Source organism: Brugia malayi (genome assembly GCF_000002995.4).
Source record: "Brugia malayi strain FR3 genome assembly, contig: Bm_v4_Chr4_scaffold_001, whole genome shotgun sequence".
NCBI classification, from domain to species: domain Eukaryota; kingdom Metazoa; phylum Nematoda; class Chromadorea; order Rhabditida; family Onchocercidae; genus Brugia; species Brugia malayi.
The window spans coordinates 8,041,693-8,060,373 of NW_025062478.1; the positions used below are offsets into that span (position 1 = coordinate 8,041,693).

The 18,681-nt window shown below is 31.9% G+C and overlaps 3 protein-coding genes across 4 annotated transcripts; 1 reads left to right on the forward strand and 2 right to left on the reverse strand.

Moving 5' to 3' along the window:
* Positions 1–65: 65 nt before the first annotated feature.
* On the reverse strand, positions 66–3,405 carry Bm10548 (Uncharacterized protein; the record flags this gene model as incomplete). Its single annotated transcript, XM_001901582.2, has 6 exons — positions 66–298; positions 501–602; positions 737–830; positions 1,884–1,963; positions 2,241–2,338; positions 3,197–3,405. 6 exons carry the CDS (start codon positions 3,403–3,405, stop codon positions 66–68), a joined length of 816 nt encoding a protein of 271 aa, XP_001901617.1.
* Positions 3,406–8,207: 4,802 nt separating this feature from the next.
* Bma-rps-6 (Uncharacterized protein) lies at positions 8,208–9,687 on the forward strand (the record flags this gene model as incomplete). 2 transcript variants are annotated; one of them, XM_001901581.2, is made up of 5 exons in its annotated part: positions 8,208–8,345; positions 8,653–8,863; positions 8,970–9,119; positions 9,255–9,412; positions 9,598–9,687. In XM_001901581.2, 5 exons carry the CDS (start codon positions 8,208–8,210, stop codon positions 9,685–9,687), a joined length of 747 nt encoding a protein of 248 aa, XP_001901616.1. The 2 variants fall into 2 exon arrangements, with proteins under 2 accessions (XP_001901616.1, XP_042938016.1); XM_043082082.1 differs by lacking the exon at positions 8,208–8,345 and having other exon boundaries at positions 8,701–8,863.
* A 459-nt stretch (positions 9,688–10,146) lies between these two features.
* Positions 10,147–18,264, reverse strand: Bma-drh-3 (Uncharacterized protein; the record flags this gene model as incomplete). Its single annotated transcript, XM_043082083.1, has 21 exons — positions 10,147–10,281; positions 10,493–10,732; positions 11,260–11,395; positions 11,559–11,647; positions 11,938–12,089; positions 12,261–12,455; positions 12,827–13,051; positions 13,326–13,470; positions 13,640–13,774; positions 14,114–14,245; positions 14,393–14,485; positions 14,628–14,737; positions 15,037–15,143; positions 15,295–15,473; positions 15,959–16,155; positions 16,285–16,440; positions 16,589–16,753; positions 16,907–17,107; positions 17,464–17,601; positions 17,868–17,976; positions 18,211–18,264. 21 exons carry the CDS (start codon positions 18,262–18,264, stop codon positions 10,147–10,149), a joined length of 3,093 nt encoding a protein of 1,030 aa, XP_042938017.1.
* Positions 18,265–18,681: the final 417 nt, after the last annotated feature.

Genomic DNA, 18,681 nt, shown 5'->3' on the forward strand with positions numbered 1-18,681 from the left:
TTGATGTACAAACCTGTCAATTTTGATACACGTCATTGGTAAGTAACATAAAAAGTATTTGAGATTTATGTGAATGAAATATATTCACAACTTTTCGATACCTTCCGTATAGCTTGGGATTCTTTATTGAATTCAAAAATGATTTTATCCGGAGGAAATGCGTCAATGTTTGAATTATCGATTAGAGATATGAGTTCCGTAACGATCTTATGATACACTAACGGACTCCTCGGTGTTTTCCCGTCCGGTATCACTTCCCAGTACCGTGCATTCATTTTTAAGGAGTCAGCTTTAGCTTCTGAAAGGAAAAATATAATCAAAAAATTTTAAGGCCTGCAATCTGTGTTTTGATCTTATTCTGTATTGTTTCCTACCTGACAATCCTGGCTATTTAAGCCTGTCACTCACAGTTTGTCACGTTTACGTGAGAATTTCAGAGTCATCAAACCGTAGATGACTCTTTTTCTAGATCACTCGAGAGATTACTTTAGAAAAGTTACGTTCATATGATGTAATCCTTGGTATAGTTGATGGCGAAGCTGGATCAGAAGCGATACCAATCAACCAAAGTAAACATTTCTCCATCAGATCTCTCAACTGCGCTGAAATTACAAACTATTTCCAAGTGAAAAATCTATTTTCACTCAAAAAAAGCGAAAAAAGCTCAAATTTTCAGCATTACATTTTCGCTGTAAGGAAGATCGGAAGAATTACTAAGAAAGCAATTCATACTTACAAAGTTTTTTCATTGCATATTTATATGAATTTGAGTTTCTCGTTGAATAAAGCAGAATACATCCATCAAAATCCAAAGTAGACCAAAGATCATGCTAGAATGTTATTTACCAAATCTTCAGCCAATTAAATTCTTAGAAATCCATGGTCATCTAATATAGTTTTGCATTTTCTTAATAGAATTCTTACTCATTTCTATGTTAATTATGATAACAGTAAATATTTTGAAAGCAGTTATCAGTAAATATCTTGATGTTATTGATAATGGAGATAAGAATTTGAAATATCCTCTTTAGCTTACTCAGTGGGTTTTCTTATATCAATCTAAATTTACCCTTCCAAAATAATTATGAAGATAAATTTGTTACTATTTATTGATGTAATAACTTATCATTACTTATGAAATCAATAACAGACATTAATCAGTCTTTCGCTAATTATTGTTCTTTTTTATTTTGATTAACAAGGAATTAAAAATCAAAAAATTTCAAGCTTACTATCATTTACTTAAGTTAAAATAATATAATATTTTTGAGCAATGTTTCAGAACTTCAATATTTTTCATTTTTATATTAAGAAAAGCTATACGTCAAATTTATTCGTTTTTTCTGATGAAGGATGATAAATAATTCGTGACTGCTATAGCATGTAGTCAGAAAAGAATTTGAAAAAAAGCTCTTTAAATTCTCCAAGCTATTCTGGCATTTACACCTTATTTTAAGGAATGATTAATATGCTCTTTGCTTGGTTTGCACTTATGAAGAAGGATAAAAATTTCTCTATGATTAATTTTTGTTTCATTAGTAATTCATTAACTGGAAATTTGGAAATGACAAGATAGTGTTTGGTTAAACTCAAATTTTATTCGCTAATTTATCACTAATGAGCCATATCTCGATCGATTGTTGTGTGATCAGGAAATATGAGATTTTGAATCTCTTTTCTTATCTTAGTACATCGTAGTTCATGATTATTCTTTTATATGAATATAATAAGATAAGCACTATTTAAAAAAAAAAAATGTATTCATGCAAATTAGCCATTGTAATTAGCTGAAACGTAACGGATCATGCCATTACTTGTTACAAAATATCTTATGTGCCATAATTAATCCAAATTTCGCTTTTAAAAAGCTTTTGAATTTTTACTTTTTCAAAGTTCACTTCAGCCAAAGTCATGTGTTTTACTAAACTGCCGATCCGGAACGATATCACGTTGGTTTGACGATCTGCAAATTACTAACAATTTCAACTTTTTTTGACACTTTGTCGCATCTTTTATTTAGCACAACAAATTGATTACATATTGCAGATGGGAATCAGTAGTTAGTGTAATTTTAGCAGTTGCACGAATAATAAAAGAAAGTATAAACGAGAAAAACTGTATATTTTACTTCTCACTTAAAATTCACTTAATGATAATTTATGAGTTTAAATACATATATGTGGTGTTCACAATGTGTGAACTTTGTGCCTTTAAATAAGTCAAGTATCAGCAAGACTTACCCGTCGTCATGCTACTACCGGTCGATTTGAGCAACTTATGGATGAATGCCGAGCAATCGCATCCACCACAATCTACCACAATAACGAAATAATTAGTCCTGAAGCTCGGTACGCCCAGTTTACTTCTTCATCTTGAATTCATCAATATTTCAATTGTAAAATTAAGTCACAAATCCTAAAGTTATCACATTGAGATAACTGAAATTTAATGGAGTGACTAAACTAAAACTAAGAACGGTGTTATTAAGGAACCGATGTATTATTTTGAAACTGAATGAAAGTAAATCAAACGAATGAAATTAGTCAACAGCTCAGTTCAAACTTTAAGAGTTAATATAAAAGTGTATGAGAACTTCTTAAAAGGTTGAAATTGAATATTTTATTCTTAAGTGCATTACTAAGTGATTTGTTTACAACCTTGTCTTGGATTCTATGCCCAGCCCACCAGGCACATTTTTTGTTATATTTTGTTTTAGGCATGCATTACTACTACTATTACTACTATCTTGCCAATTCAATGTTCATTCCAAATGGAAAAGCATTCAGAACTTTTCAACTTCAATCCTTTTTTTCAATCTCTATTCCCAAAGTCGAGAGAAGCACTTTTTACTCTCTGCTTCAATCTCTATTAGTATCGGATGTCTTCTTTAGGACCAATTCATTATTTTCCAACTTTTATTTTCATCTAATTATAACGCTGCCTGTAGCACAAATGGGTCTAAGCAAGGATTCAATATCAAATCAAGGTCCTAAAGATTGTAATAGCTTTGTCAGTATTTTTTCCAAGTATTTTTTAAAGGATACTATGAAGTGTAAAGAATGCAGTGTGATGGTTTGAAGATGTCGTTTTAAAGTTTTAGTTAATTTAATATAAGGATCAAAATTCATATTTGAATTGAAAAATAAGCATCATTTTAATTACATTAACATTTTCAATTTCCACTTTTATCACTTACTTGGTGCAACGTTGGCCATGCAAATTCGATATGGACAAGGTATCTAGAGATCGAAGTAACGTTTGTTTTTGCTGGTTCCAGAATGCATAATGGGATAATGCCTTTTTTTGATGGTCATTATTTCCAAGTGTCACTTCATGGCGATTACTTGAACGGAATGATTTTGTTGCCCGATTCAGAAGAAAACTCAATGATTGTGAGCCTAACATAGCAACATTTTCATCTGCATATAATAGCTCTCATATCATCCCCTAAAAAAACAGCAATTAAATAACTAACCACTAAAGTTAATACAATATTAACAGAATTCTTTCATGTTAAATAAATTTTGCTCATCGCCCTTTTGTGAGTAAGAGTATTTGCCGTCTTTTCTTCTCATTAATTTTCATCTTTGACTTACAAGAGACTCATAGATTGTTAGCCTTTAAAAAAAGACTTGTCTTCAGCATTCTAAATATCGTTAATATTCTAAGAGATATACTTATTGCTTTATATTTATAATTTTTTGATTTGTAACAGAAATGAAATTAAAATAAAACCAAAAAAAAAAAGAAAAAAAAGCCGTGGAATTTAGATTGACCAGATATTTAAAGCTATTATGAGGAATTTTTTTTCTAGCTGTTATAAGTTTATTATCATACCACTTTTCATTTTTAGTATAGACCATTTATCATAGGAAGGGTCTCAAGGGATTTTAAATTCCAAAAACAACACCGATTTTTTTTTCTCCTTATAGTTATCTTTTTTGTTTTAATCTTGAACTTAGCAATATTAAAAAAGCATAAGACTTAAGTTCTAATAAAAAAGAAAAAATTCAATAAACTCGAGAAGGCTAATGAATCCATCAAGGCTTGTAATATTTGCATATGCTCGCTTATTGCAATAACAAGTCATTACTATTAAAAGTAGAAATTAACGATGACGAGAGCAAAAGTATTATCTTTCAATTAATACATCAATATATAACGAATGTACCCTTCAACAAACATTCTATAAGAATGTCTCATTTCTTTAACAAATGCAAATTTCTATCAATATATACATATATTTTTAATATATACATATACTCTTCTCTGACCATAGCTACTAGTCATAGCTAATGACCACAAGCTAAGCATATATTAACTATAAAAATGTTAAAAAATAGATATAAGGCAGTGAAAAGCATTTAAGATTGGATTCAGGAGAAAGCATAATTTCGATTTACTAATAAAAGCAACGAACGATGGCAGAAAGATTTATGTTTGATTGTATTGGTGTGGAAATAGGTTGAATGAAGATTTATAAGAAAGAAATATTTGCAAGTTTTTTTCTGTTGGTTAGTAAATGCTACTTAGAAGAGAAATATATTTGTTTAAATTGAATACCGTTCACGTAAATATTTAGTTGCAACGTGAAGAGTAGCTCAGTAACTATAGCTTCATGCATCGGAAGCTTAGCAAAACAATGATATTATGGAAGGAAAAAATGGCTTGGCAAAACATATCTTGATTGCCATTTTCTGGGCTTTTAATGGAGGATAGATTTGATGAGAATGTAAAGGCAGAAAATGTATTCATTACTTTTATGTTAAGAGCTAATCAAGTAAACGAGCGGCTGGGTGAGTTTACTCCCAATTTTTGAAATCTCTATTACAAAAAAAAAAAACTGCTTATATAATTCACTTTTCTTTACATCATTATTACCTTTACTGCAATCATCGCACATACTGAATATCGTATGCCTGTTTAAGACCGCCTCTTCAAATGTCATAGAGGAACAGATGACAACTAAGAGTTTATAACTATGCTTGTTTCGATTTTTTATTTTTCAAAATTGCTCGAAGATAAGATACAAAAATTTTTGATTTAGTAATCAAATTTTGAAGAAATAGAAGAAAAGGTAGCATTAATTTTTATCTTACAGCTCACAAGAACTAAAATTATATCTGAACAATATCTGCATAGTGAATTTTCATTCAAGCAATCAAAGAGTAATGTTGGATTGCATGAATACTAAATGTTTTCAAAATCACATAAGAAATAGAGAATAAATTAAATCATTTTAAGAATAATTAAAAACAAAGAGAAGTTCTCGCAGAGTGATAAGACAAAAATATTGATGTTCTTTAAAAATTCCTGAATGAGGTTATCTCGAAGACAAATATATATTTACTGAAAGTACCTCGAGAACAAGGAACTTTTAGAAAATTAATATGAATGAACTCCCTTACACTTTTAAAGGAAATAAAATTTCCTCTAATCTTATCTAATATGAACATATTAATCGAATAATAAAATGTCAAGCATGTGATAAGATTAGAAATTTTAACAGACTTTTTCACAATTTCTTATAAAATGAAGAGATCACTTATCATTAATGTACTAATATATCTGGAAAGACTCATCTAAAGCACTACATATCATTTCGGTATCCAATTCCGGCATTCAACTTTACGAAGTCAATTTTGGTAGCAGAAATCTTATGTTTCACTTTTTTTCTAATTTTTCTCTTGTCTCTCTATTATTAACACATTGACTACACTCTCCAATTCAATAAACTTTTAACAGAATGCTATCTGCATAATAAGGCTATTACGGGAAGTTAAAAGTTAGAAGGCAATTAAACTGGTATGAACAAAAAAAGAAAGGAATATAAGCATAATTCGCATTTCGTTCCTAGAAACTTTCTTATAATATAAACATAAGAATCCACTACTATTATAACACTTAGCATTTGCCATCATAATAGATTTTTGAAATTGTAGTTTTTCGATTTTTTTTTACAATCTTTTTTCTTTTTTCTTTTCCAATATTTCCAATTTATCAACATTTTATTAAGAATGAACTAAGTCCCTATCACTTTTCATCTCTTATTCCACTTCCTCTTCTTTAGTATTATTATTTACATTGAAGATCACAGCTATTTATTTCTTCTCTGCTTTTGAAAATTTCGCATTATAATTAAATTATTGAAAATTTTGGTTAACAGTCATGCTTAGAAAATTTTAAATTTAATATGTAAGAATTGATTTCTAATATGACTTGCGAATTCCATCATCAAATTACCACCAGTATTAAAAAGTTGGAAAATTGGCTACAAGTCTCCGAAACTATTTGTCCTTAGGAAATAGGTTCAGTTGTTCTTTTTGTTAAGTACACAGGTATAGGTATTACATTACAACAGTCATCTTACCTCATTGTTACATAATGCTAAGTACAGTAGTTCCTAAGCAAAGAATAGCTATTTTATGAATAAAATAATTGACTATGCAAAGTCTAGTTGGTTATCTTGAAGTGCTAATAACTTACCGAATAAAATTATGCAATTTACTTAAAGTATTGTTTCAATGGGCAACTATAAGTAAGCTATTATCACAGAAATATCATATTAATAGCCAAGCATTGAGATGTATGACATTACTTTAACGAGTCTTACATGAAGTAAATAAATTGCTTCATGAAAAGAAATGGGCTTTTTCTCCATAAAAAATTAGATCACACGAGAAAGTTGCATGTAACACATTTATAAAACTGTCTTATTTCTCGATGTTGGACCTAAAACTTCCAATAAATTCGTTATCGATGCTAGAATAAATAAAATATAATGTCAACTACTGTCTAGATGGTATGATGAGCTAGACTGTATTCCCTAAAGTGTCATCATGAAAAGACTTCATCAGGTGGAAAGATGGATGGATATATAGCAAACGGGCAGTTTTAATAGCGAATAATGAAATGAAAAAAGAAATAGGATGGAAAATCAGACTTAATAGATCCAAATTATTTATTGCACTTTAGTATTTCAGTCGGCGTAGGACAATTAATTTTTTTTTTGCTAACCAACCAGCTGATCCTTATTAAACATTCTGAAAAAAAAAAAAAAAAAACTAAAAAACTAATTCTACATATATTTATTGAAACCTGCTTTATATTCAAATTTGTTTGTCAAAATTTTTGCAAATTTCTTTGTTCATCTGTCATCCCAAAATTTCCTTGCATGAAATATATGAAGACACTTCTTCATAAATATCACTTCTCTCACTCACATAACAACACTTAACAGTAACAATTTCATATCACAGTAAATTATTGATGAGAACTATGAGCTATCACTTATAGTCATTCATTCCATCCTGTGAGAAAGCATTTTCATGCTGTCACTCTGGGCAACAATGACCATAATCTAAAGTAATCGTTTCCTTTTTGTTTTATCTGCTTCTTTTCCTTTCCCGGCTTTATGCGTGCTCTCTAAGCAGAATTCTTAGATTCACTTAGTCGGTGTATCCCTAAATGCATAGTGTCTTTGCCTTCGCTTCGCATCATATCAGTACTATCTTATGAATGTCTTTTTCTTTTGCTCCCGAAATTAGTCACTTCTTAAATCTGTGTATGTTACGATGACTTGGACGGACTGTTTTAGGAGTTAGCTTGTACTTGTGTGTGTGTTATGTGTCGTAGGTTTGATATGAGGTGACAAATAGGTGGGAGTAATGGTGAGAGTCGCGAACTGTTTTCTCTTTTCTTTGTGTCTTAGGCTTTCGTTATTGTCTCAGACTGGGATAGATTAGGTCTGGCAGAGGAGCATCTTTTACTGAAGGACTCCTATCAGAGGCTTTTTAAGTGCTCAAACTTCGATTTGTGTCCCTCTCAACCTTAGTAGATTCTCAGTAAAAGAGAATAAAATCGAAAAGAATGTTTGATCTTTCGTTACATTTATTATCTCCTTCCCCGTCCGACCGTGAAATGGAAGATAAGCACGAATGTTGTGATTTGCTATGGTAAGAGAGTATTTAATCGCCGCGTTGGTCCCTTTTTTAGGTTTGTTTGCAACTCTTGAAAGGATATTTGCCTATCGTTTTTTTGCAGTGCTTCGAAATATTCAAGACATAGCATGAAGACGGTTGTCTTCCATCTATAGCTGAGTAATTTAAGAATACCAGTAGGAAATGAAAACATGTTATTTTGTATTTGTAGATGCAATTCAGTACTAACATGTGCTTTCAGGCGAGTACGACTAGAAGAAAGGAAGGATGAAATTGAATATAGCATATCCAACTACTGGCTGTCAGAAAGTCTTTGAGATTGATGATGAGAAAAAGTTGCGAATTTTCTATGAAAAAAGGATGGCGCAGGAAGTGGAGGCCGATGCTTTGGGTGATGAATGGAAGGTAATATGAGTGGTTATCTTGTGATCCACTATTTGAATTTTTTTCCTTGCTCCTTAAAACAGACATTCTTATGTATTTCTTTAAGTTCGAAATAGTATTTGTTCAGCATTTTAGTAAGACATACTATTGAACTTATTATTTGTACAATTCTGAAAACGATTATTGGAATTGTATAATTTATCAGACTGCTTACACTTCTTTCAGATTTTTTACTTTTCATGTTTGCATATATTCATGACGAAGATTACATTTTATGTTCAGGTCATTGCTGTTGGTAAAGGTAAATAAGTGAGAGCATATTTTTTAGGGTTATGTTTTGCGTATAACTGGTGGTAATGACAAGCAAGGTTTTCCAATGAAGCAAGGCGTTTTGACAAATGGACGCGTGCGTTTATTACTGTCGAAAGGGCATTCTTGCTACCGAGCTCGTCGGGATGGGGAACGTAAGCGTAAATCAGTACGTGGATGTATTGTTGACGCTAATTTATCTGCTCTTGCATTAATCATTGTAAAAAAAGGTAAGAAATTCGATTGCTGCTGAGTTGTTGCATTTACTACGAAGAACTAAAAAGATTTTCAAGGATTTGCTTTTGAAATTGAATCATCGCATTTGCTCTATCTCAGGTGAACAGGAAATTCCTGGTCTAACAGACACCACAGTTCCTCGCCGTTTAGGACCCAAACGTGCATCCAAAATCCGTAAATTGTTCAATCTAACGAAAAATGATGATGTTAGGAAGTATGTTATTCGTCGGAAACTACCCGAAAAAGAAGGTAAATTTATTTCTATAGTTTGTAGTAATTATACTATTGTCAACATTTTCTGAAGCTTTCTTAATGCGATAGCAATCTGACACGCAAACCTTTAATATAAGACTCGAAATAAATCGTAGTATCCTTTTCTTTTAGGTAAGAAACCACGCAGTAAAGCACCAAAGATCCAACGACTAATAACACCAGTTGTGTTGCAACGCAAGCGAAGACGTCTGGCGATGAAAATTAAGCGAAGTGTTAAACGCCGTGAAGAAGAAGCTCAGTATCATAAGATGATGACGCAGTATTCAAAGGTCTGTTATGCTGTTTTGTTTTTCGTTTTTTGGAGTTTTGATGTGTTGGACTGCGCATGTCGACAATTTGTTGCTGGCAATTGTAGGCCATGAAATTTTTCTATCGTATCTTTTGTTTGGAAAGAGGTAATCTACGTGGAAATAAAGAATCAGCGTTCCCAGGAATCTATCTGAAACTTTTTTAGGAAAAACAAGCAGCTAAAATTGCTCGCCGTCGCTCATCAGCATCTCGTCGTGAATCAGAATCGGCGAGATATAGCAAAAGTAGCAAATAAATTTGTTGAACAGCTTTGACTTATTGTTTCATTTTTCTCACTATAAAACGATAAAACTATTACCGTCTTACTGCTTTACACTGCAGTTAAATACTACAGCAGTACTTCCATTAAAATGTAATTTGTAAGCTGTTTAGGTACTGTTTAATTTAACTTTAGCGAACAGTTTTGAACAAATTTTTTTTTTGGTGAAAGTACATTTCCCAAAAAATTTTATTTAATTTGTAGTTAAGTAAATTCTATCATGTTTAGCATTAAGATGAACAGTAAAGTGAATGAGATGATTTTCAAGAGATCTATCATAATAAAGCACGAAGACTTTGAGGAAGAAGGCAGGCAAGGGGTGTGGTAGGTTCCTTTGTAAATTTACAGTGGTGGTTTCGAACTGATAAAAGTGCGGTTGAAAGCCGAATAAAGTAAAAAGTTGGAGGGAACAGACACAGAAGTGTATTGGGGGATTTATTCCTCGATTACGAACTGTCGCTTTTCTTTTTTCATTTCGGTGAGAGCACGCTTGACAGCAAGTCCTGCTTCAGCTTCAAATTGAAGATGTTGTTCTCGTGAGTAGCTGTGCAGCGAGTTCAACATCACTTTCTAGAAATAGAAAAATATTTTGAATGAAGTCCTGCTGGTATTTCATATCACTGTTAAGGACATCTGCTTTATCGAGCTGAGTCGTGGTCATTAGTCATGACTTTGGACCAGAATCATAACTAATCCTTTAAGTTATGCGTCGCCAGATTAATGAGAAAGCCTTTTGTATACAAATCGACTAAAATTATTCACTAAAAAATGAATTGCTTACTAGATCAAACTCAGTGATTGGTTCAACACAAAATTTATCTGTTGTTATAGAATCCCATTTTTTCTCATATTGTGGTCGACCAGATAATCCTTCCTTATCATCAATCATTATCGCTTTTGCTGCTATCGTTGGCAGGAAGGCGCCGTATAACTTGACAATTGTACCCAGCACTTCACTGCAGTCTGATTCATCGGTTCCTTTACAATGAAGTTTACCAACCAGCGTTGCAATTGCCAATGACTATCATAAAACCAGAAATATTAACTTCAAATTTTCTTGCATTGGAACAAGCCGGTTACTTGAAGAATTGTTGTGGACATGAAAGTTAAATAGTGAAGAAATATAGTGTGTGGAATAGCTGAAAAGTACTGATTAACTGATGAATCCCAACGACAAAAAGCTAACTGATGAATCCCAACGACAAAAAGGAATCTTACGTGTGAAGTGTTTCCATGAGAATAGCTTTCACGAAAAAATTTCTACTATTTTACCCTAAGATCTCACGTGTACATATGAATAAAACCGAGTTAAAAAATAGAATGACGAAGGAAACTAAATAATAAGCAATCAGGTAAGTTCCAGAGAGCTGGATGTAATGGGATAAATAAAGCAAAATAGATAGGAATGGAGGAAATGCGTTCTCAAAAAAGACCGCAGAAAAGCATTTAATCTCAACAACGTTACGAATTTCTAATTAAGATGTCAAAAAATAAATAAAATGATGTCGTCTTTTCATAAAGGTATGAACATCTGCTAAGTAATTTCACCTTTGCATTGTGAACTCTAGCATCAATCCGCTCCCAAATTGTTGGGTCGCAGCAAACATAATGGTTATCGCACGCAATTCGCATACTACTACTTTTACATATAAATGAGCCACAGAGACGACACTTCAAATCATAACTGCAATGCAAACACTACTCCGAGAAAAAAAAAAAAAATTTTTGACATCAAATTAAAGACAAGGGCTTAAGTTCCGATAGTCCGTATAATTTGGATATCAACCTCGATTATGAAATTTTTCAAGAATTTTGCGAGAAAATATGTTATCAGAAAAAAAAATAACCATTTCCCTTCCAATGAACGCTTCTTTTCACTCTCTCGTACCAAATTCGCTTCCTGAAGAGCTTTCATTTGTTTAATTTTCGCTTCTACCTGAAATTGATGTGATCTGAACATTGACTGCTGAAAATGACATATTTCCTGCATTAAAGGGGAATTTTTAATTTCTTGAAGTTAGGATACGAAATTTGCTTGATTCTTTCTAAAAGTACCGTTTCTTTCCAAAAATCCCTAGGAAATTCATTTTCTCAATTCATAAACTTACGAACACTAACCAACAACTTTCTTATTAAAATTAAATCATAAAGAGATTTCTCCAACAATAAATAGGGAAATGCTACAATTAGTGAAGCAGTGAATTGTTATGACGACTAGAAATCTACCAAATGTTTCATCTGGTTTTCTGACTTTGTTTGTATATGTTCCAAGCATCGCCTCATTAAATGTTCTTTCTGAATATTCTCTAATTCTTTCTCTTCTATAGAACCATCTAATGCCAGCAATATTGATTTACTATGCTTCGCTCGAGCTCGACCTGTAATATTCGAGTATCTTGCGTGAATCACAAAAATCCCGATAAAATGGAATAACCACAGAATGAATTATTCATTCTTAGCAAATACATATGGACTATTAGTTCTTGAAATTAAGATTACATTAGAAAAAAAAAAAAGAAAAAACTTCAAAAACAGCAGACTGAACTAACCCCTTCTTTGAATCAGTGATCTCTCGGAACCTGTGTTGTTATATTTGATGATTAGATTACATGCAGAAATATCCAGACCTTCTTCAGCAACTGATGTGGCCACTAAAACCTTTAAAGTACCTTGGTTGAAATTTTCAATCACCGTCCGCTGTTCTTCAGTCGTTTGACCATTCAAGGCAGAAGACCTGTTTGAACCTAAATATACATAAATATATGTAAAACCTACATGACCCTCAATAATTTATTAGCATTTTCATCTATTCAACTGTTACATATAATCACTCAACATTATCTCATGATGATAATCATTTCTTTTAATATTACCTTATTAATCGCCCTTCATTTATTCTAAACAAAAATTTATTTAATCAGAAGTAATTTCACTTAAAACAAAAACATATATATATATATATATATATATATATAGCAAAAAAACTAAAAAACAATACAGAAATAATATATATGTTACTAGAGAAGACAAGTACATCATCCCTAATTGTTTTGCAAAGCAAGAACAAACATTTCCGGAAAACTTAAATTCTTTTGTAAAAAGAAAAAAATATTACTGGTAATGAATCCGACTGCACGACTTGTTCTATCGACAATTTTAACTGCGTTCAAATGGTGTGATAAATATTGGGCCAGTTTACGTGTCGTCACAAAGATTATGGTTCTGGATGCTGGATCCGAAACGTACTGTTCAAGCAAAATCGTGTGCAACATTTTCAAGATTTCTTTTTCTTCACCCGAATCATTTTCTTTAAAATTCAGTTCATCCGATTTCACGAATTCTAAAAAGAGAGAATATGGAAAAGTCTGGTACAGAAAATGCAAAAAAGGTGCATATTATTTTTGACCTCATCACTTTTTTCCGTTTCATTTATAAAAAGAAATTATGAAAAGTTTTGAATGAGATTCTGATCTGAGAAAAAAACAGCATAAAGGTATAGAAATGACACAACTTAAAAAATGAGATCAGAAAAAAAGATATAAAAGGAATGAGAAAGCAATATAAGCAATTAAACCATTGCTTTGGTAAAATCATTTTACTAACAAGTTACATACTTTCGAAAAGCTTCGCCAACTGATTTTGAATCGTTGTCCTATCACCCGCATCCTGAACAATTTCTTTTGTCATGTTTTCACACAAATAACTGTAGGCATACCAATTCGGCAGTAAATCACTCAAGCAGAGAGCACGATAATAATACTGAAAAACAAATATCATCGTTGAATGATAAGACTGGAAAAGGTCTTAAATTACAAAATGGATAAGCGTAAACTTATTTTTAGAAAAAATGTTGCAGAAACATTCTGTTGCAGCAACACACATCCTAAAAACGTTTAACTTAAGTGTTCGGTGAATAAAAAGTGCCCACTCCAAGATGTTCAAGCATTTTGATCAGCTGATGTTTCAATTTATCATCAGGTAACTCGATTAAGCGATTTTTCAAACCTCCAACAAAACTTTCATAACGCGTTGAGTTCCGGTGAGCAGGAAATACAGTTTCCTCCTAAAAACTAAATGATATAAAACTAATATGGCATGCATCTAAATTAAAAATATGATCTAAGCAGCCCTAAAATATTTATTCCTAAAAAATGTGAGCGGTATTATTCCTCCACTCATTTATAAAATAGTTCTTTATGGATAGTTGAAAGCATGCAAAAGTGGAAAGTATTTTTAACGATCCTTACAAATTTGTTGGATGAGCTTAAGAAAACGGGTCGAACTTATAATTCTTACGATAGACTGTGCGATAAAATTTTTATTTTTTGATAATCATAGCACCAAAAAGCGTTTAGAAATATGGAAAACAAAAAAGAAAGTCAAAATCAGAATTGTAACGAACCACTTTAAAATTAAGAATTTTATTTTCAGCTATTCTTCCAAGTTCTGGCTTTATGGCCAACTCAATTTTTCTCATGCAGATTTCCAGTGACTGGGAGAAACTGTCGTATTCAGGCCGATGAGCTCGTTTTATCTCAAAAAAAAAAAAAAAAAAAACAGAAAGAAACTAAGATAAGCGCTTTTACCTTAGTTTTATATATTCCCAATAAATATTTCATAGTGAATCAAATTTAGCTAAATTTTAGTATATCAACAAGTATCAAATTAACAAACCATCGACAGGCGGTTTTACATAATAACGAAGATTTTCCACGTGTTTTCGAACTGTACTGATGGAATGAGCAGAAAGTTTAGCACATAAATCCATCATATGCTGAATTTATATGAAGCTATGAAGTTCTCAACAATAAAATCAAAATTTAAAAAAATGTAAAAAAAATAAAGATAGAAATTATGTTACTTCTAAAATACAATCACTGCAATGAAAAAATTTTTGTCCAACTGAAAAAACAAACATCGAGTGCTGCATCAACACTTGCACGTCCGGCACCAAGTGGTAGAGAAGCAGTTAAACCAACAATTTGCGGCTTTGGACCATCAAATCTGTGCAACATCCGCATCAGAACTGGAAAAAAAAGGACCATAACTTTCAATTTTACTTATTTCACAATCACATCAAGATTTTAAAAGAAAAATCACATCAAAAATCTCAAAAGAAAATTTTGCTTGTTTCATTTCTCATACAAATGCATTTTTCATATAAATTCCTAACTTATCTTCAGTACAGTAATATCAGTCTGACAAAATGTGATGCTTGTTATTAATACATCACTGCAAAACTTTCTTTACAAAACATAATTATTCATTTAATTTGAGTTCGGTCATATATCAAGTTTTGAAAAAATATGAAATAGTAAAAATTGCCGTGATAAGGATGGTCTCCATCGCAATGATGGCATTCATCAAATATGAACATCGAGAAATCGGTGAAGTACAAACGATCATCTCGACGTATATTTCTCAGCAAATTTCTAAAAAAAAAATAATTAGAAAAAAGCAAAAAAAAACATTAAAATTCCCGCTCCATCAACAATTTCTTTATTTAGAAGGTAATTTGCTTTCAGGTCAATTAAGTCTAATCACAAACGTAAATAATAGAGAATAAAAAGTGACAATATTTACATGAAAATTTGTGGTGTGAAAACAGTTACATGACTTGCTAAAACATTTGGAGCACGTCCATTTTCATCGACTGGTTCACTCCCACTCATACCGTCGACCCAGAATGTTTTGCGCAGATAACGATTCAACATTATACATTGTTGCTCTACAAGTGGAATTGTTGGCACAAGCATTGCTACCTAAAACAGTGAAATTATAAAATTTTAGGTCACGTCAGTTTTACTGATAAATATGTCAGTATATAGTAATATAAAACCATTATTGCATAAAAAGAAAACATTGATTTAGCAATTTTAACTAAGATACCAAGCAAGAATAATTGTGAAAAGGATATGCATTAGATTCATCTCAGAATCGTGATATTGCACATCAGCTTCTAATCTGTTACTGGTTTATTTGGTACGAACCTAGCTAACATGCGATACATATACATTAAAAACACTGCAGGTAATTTGATGTTATCAATACCATTTTTTACTCTTATTTCTTAATTTGTTGTATTTTTAGTTCGTCACAAGATTAGTAAATGCAAGTCTTTCTAAAGGTTCTAAAAATGTATACTGTTTTGATAGAGTTGGTTTAATTTGATAAAAATATAACATCTGCTGGTAGAAATGAGAACTGAGCAGAATTCCCCTAAAATAGCAAGAAAAACAAAACAAACTCTGGATGGTTTATCTGCAGCTTTCATAGCTCGAAAATGTTCCAAAATAATGTGTGCAGCTACAACAGTTTTTCCCGAACCAGTGGGAGCACAGATGATCGTGTTCATTCCTCTACATGCTGTTTCGACCAGCTCCTGCTGATATGGTCGTAATTCAATCGATTCCGCATCATCCAAGCGTTCCAGTTTTTCATCACCTGAAACAGAACCATTCTTCTTATTTCATTATACAGTCACAGCCAAGTTAAGGTACCAGCGGAAAGAAACAGTTTTTATGTTAAATTTAAATACAGTTCCACCCAGTGAGAAAATTGTAAATGGCACACTGAATGCTTTCATCCGATATTTCTTGTAATGCTCCTGAGTGCGACTTTCCAGTTTCTCTGATTTTTCTAGTTCATCTACAGTGTTTGGTAACTCGTTTTGTAGTCCCGATTTATTTTGAGATATCTTTAGGATTCGCCGTTGTGCATTGTAGGTATCTAAAATGTGTTTGCTTAAGACAAATACTAAATTTAATCCAATAAAGATCAATGTTCACACAGGGATTAGAAACAACTTTTTAGAATGACTACTATTTCATCAATTTCATCATTTGCCTATAAATATATAAGCCTATTTCTAGCTTACCCAATTGGATCTTGTAATCAGGATCGATAAATTCAGGTATTGAACGATTAGCACTATCAATAAGACAAGCATTTAAAAAATCGAAATACCAGTCAGATGATTCATTCTCCAAACTTTTTACTTTAGGTAGGTTCCTCATCAGATAGCATGCTGCTTCTTCATATTCTGAAAATGAAAAAAAAAATGCATTTAAAATAATGAACCTCGTTTTTTTCAGTGAAAAATTGAACTTATATGAAAAGCAGCGATGAAAAGAAAGATGAGAAGAAATTTTTCGATTAGTAATTTTAACATGAAATAGAAGCATGAATTTCACACTTTTGCTTCTCATCATTTCTTGCACAACATTCTTAATAGATCCATAACTTGCATCTTTTAACCCTGCACAGAGAGGCAACGGTTCAATTGTCATTATGATTTTATCCATTTTTTTCGCATCTTCATAAAACATTTTATGGTAGTACTTCAGTGATTTCGCTGACATACTTTCATGAATCGAATCAAGCAGAGCTTTGTTTCCTATAAAAGAAAGGATAATGAGACACTAATCAACAGGTCCATATATCTCAAAATGAAAAGAAAAAAAAAAAAAACCTGATCTAATTTGAAGTGATTTAATTTTTTTTTTTAAAAAAAAAACTCTTTTACTTCGGCTCGTTTAATCCTGCCAAGATTTTCATTTCTTATAGCTATTTTTCACGAAAACAAAAGATATTCGACCAGTAACCGCAGATGAAAAAGATATCTGACCATAAGTTTCACAGGAAAGGCAATTTTTTTGCAAAATTTGGTAATTTTATGCATATAGCGCTAAAAACAACGAGTTCGAAGTATTGGAAGCCTGGGAGAGTCCTGGTATGCCTTAGCATTAATACCTTCAGTGGCCATAGAGAGTATACGATCCATGGCTTCACGATTAAAACATATCTGATGCCAGAAATAATTTAGTGCTACATTTTTATTGGAATCATCCTTGAATAGTTCCGAAAGTCGAGTAAAACTTCTTGAGTCACCTGAAAGATAATTAAACTTTATAGATAAGGATTTCTTAAGTAATCCATCATACTAAAATAATGTTCTAAAAAAGATTAAGGGCTCAGGTCGATAGCTTATTTAATACTTAACAGTGAGTCAAGAGAAGAATAGTTGTGACACGAAAATTTTGAAATAGTAACAATTAATTCAAAATTCTCTTTTCATTAGAAAAACATGAAGAAGAGTAGAAAATATGATACATTCGTAATTTTACTGAATCACAGCATTTCGAATCTTATCATACCGAAAAATTGGCGAAATTGCTGCAACTTTTCAATATTGTCAACTGATCCTAGCAATTCTGCTTTGTAAAGTCTTAGATGTCCCAAACGAAATCCACTATCACTTGCCATCTAAATAACTTCAACTGAAATCCGCACTGGGTTTGTTTTATAAAAAGTAAATATAAAACATAAGGAATATCGAAAGGAATCAACAGATAAAATAAACGAGAAGTGTTCTGGTGCCTATTTTCTTACCAGAATCAAATTCTGGAATAATATTAAAAGTTGTATCTGAAATTATTGGATCACTAAAATTTCAGACATATATGCAGATGAATACGCCCACACAGAGGACCGACTTACTAATTTGGAGAAATCGTCACTCTCGCTGAAGTTTTGTTGGGATGAGATAGTCATCGTCTGAATCAACCACCTGTAACATCCAAAGTAAGTGAGCCAAATTATCCTTAGATGAATCAGTAATCCGAAACTCTCCTAAGTACCACTTCGCCCCCTCACTCCAATTCCTGGAACACAAATTGATGACAAGCCAAGAGAAATGCAACATTCATGTCCCATTCGAGTGTTTGTTCCATTGAGTTCATATAAAAATGTCCGCAAAAAATTCTTATTTGCTGGGCATATTCCGGTTTGCCGGATAAAATTATTTCTAACTGGGATGAAATACTTGAAGTTCAATAATGTGCTATATATCTGTGCATATAGAAGAATGATATTATCGTAGAAGGATTTGATAATATGAATCTGAAAGATTACCGGACGAAAGAGACGCATTCGTCACAGTCAACAAATTGCTCGGTGTGATTGTACTCA